The 1820-nt window shown below is 41.6% G+C and overlaps 1 protein-coding gene across 1 annotated transcript; it reads right to left on the bottom strand.

Moving 5' to 3' along the window:
• Window positions 1–224: 224 nt before the first annotated feature.
• On the bottom strand, window positions 225–1127 carry LOC149182558 (uncharacterized). The gene has a single exon (XM_089414596.1). It carries the CDS (start codon window positions 1125–1127, stop codon window positions 225–227), a length of 903 nt encoding a protein of 300 aa, XP_089270722.1.
• Window positions 1128–1820: the final 693 nt, after the last annotated feature.

A 1820-nucleotide genomic window follows, 5' to 3' on the forward strand; every position in this document is an offset into this window, starting at 1 on the left:
TAAAATGTCATGGAGGAGATAATAAAAAAAAAGCAATATAATGCCATGAAATCAGCAAAATAACCACACTGACAGCCATCAACAAAATCTTCAAAAGGCATTGATGAGGCACAGAAGGAAAATCCTGCAGCCATAAAAACGAAAACCAGCATCATATGAAAATAAAACCCACAGATAGGAGTCCAGAATTAAAAACCATTAGATCAAAGGAACCATAAAGCGAACTAGAAATCTGGAGGAGAGAATTCCTGAATGGAAAGGAATTTCCCCTCGACCGCCACCTGCAAAAACCATAAGCCTGGAGCCACCTGAAGACCCTTTTTAGATAGAAAATCTGCTTGCTGATTGAGTGCCCTGTTGATATGATAAATAGAGCCTCCCTCCGATCTGCTCCACAAGAACCTTATCCTGTCTAACCATCCTACCAGCTGGGGCTTGAGAATGTTATTTTTCCCAAGGACATGATCCACCATAGCTTTTGAGTCTCCAAAGATAGAGACATTCTGTAAATTAAGAAAGAGACAAAAACTTAGAAGACCAGCTAGGGCCATAGCCTCAGCTTTACTGTTGGAACCCTTTCCCCCATTCCAGTGTATGAGGAAGTGACAGTTTTCGTTTGCAAGAATATGCACCCCACAGCCACATATTCCATTCTGTTCGGCACCATCGAAGAAAGCTCTAGGCAAAAGAGAAAGCTCCCGAGGGGGCTCCGTGCATACCTGATTCATTTGCTTGGGAGGCTTCTGCGGGATAGATTCATAGACAGAAGTAATATTTGAGAAAATATCCAGAAATGGGACTGATTTACCATTGAAGATAAAACTGTTGCGCCACTTCCATATGAGCCAAATGGTGATAATGAAAATTGTTCTCCATGACTCCTTTTGCTTACTGCACCATAGAAACGCATCACTAATCGACACATGAAACATATGTTGGATTCCATAGCAATCCTCCAGAGATTTCCAAAGTTGTTGAGATTTATTGCAGTTAAGAAATAGATGGAAATTGTTTTCCTCTGCTAACTTGCAAATGGGGCAAATGCCAGGACCCTGCCATCCTCTCTTCCTTAAATTCTCCCAAGAGAGATTTCTATTATGAAAAGACAGCCATGAAAATAAAATCATTTTGGAGGGGCATCTAGATTTCCAAAAAATGAGTGGAAAGGAAGGGCTGAGAGGAGCTTGCTTTAGACCGCTCAAATTCTAGTAAATGTCTTTAACTCGAATAGAGTTCATCCCTTTCGAGTTTCTCCATATGAGACTGTCATGATTCGCCGAGCGAAAAATTCCACAATTTCTGAGACGCGTTCTGATGAGATCCCATTGCAGAGCGATATCACCCTGCATGCCCATGCATCCGGCTTCCTTCCAGATAGGAACCGGACCCTGCCAACCAGCAATTAAACTGTCCCAATAGAAAAATCCTTTTCTGTGAAGGAAAATCAATAAAGGCTCAGGAAACTCGATCACCTCAGCTCCGCTCAAAAATTGGTCTTTTCCAATAAGAATCTTTTTGCCAGATTGAAAACGCCAGACTAAGTTCTCCAGGAAATAACTTTCGATCTTGCGAAGGCTTAACCATATTGAAGAGCCAGAAGGAGAGCCAATCCTTCCATTTCTGAACCAGAAAGATATATCTTTTTTACCCAAATATTTCTTTTGAATTATGTTGCTCCATGGCCCTTCTTCATATATCCCTCTCCACAGGGACCTACATAACAGAGCCTTTCCGAAAGTCCTCAAATCTAAGAGGCCCCATCCTCCCATGCTCTTCGGCAAAGAGATATTGGCCAATTTCGAAAGGTGATATTTCCTTTT

The sequence above is a fragment of the Pinus tabuliformis genome, chromosome 3_2 (assembly GCF_031772625.1).
Source record: "Pinus tabuliformis cultivar Carrire ecotype Pingquan chromosome 3_2, CPIR1, whole genome shotgun sequence".
Lineage (NCBI taxonomy): Eukaryota > Viridiplantae > Streptophyta > Pinopsida > Pinales > Pinaceae > Pinus > Pinus tabuliformis.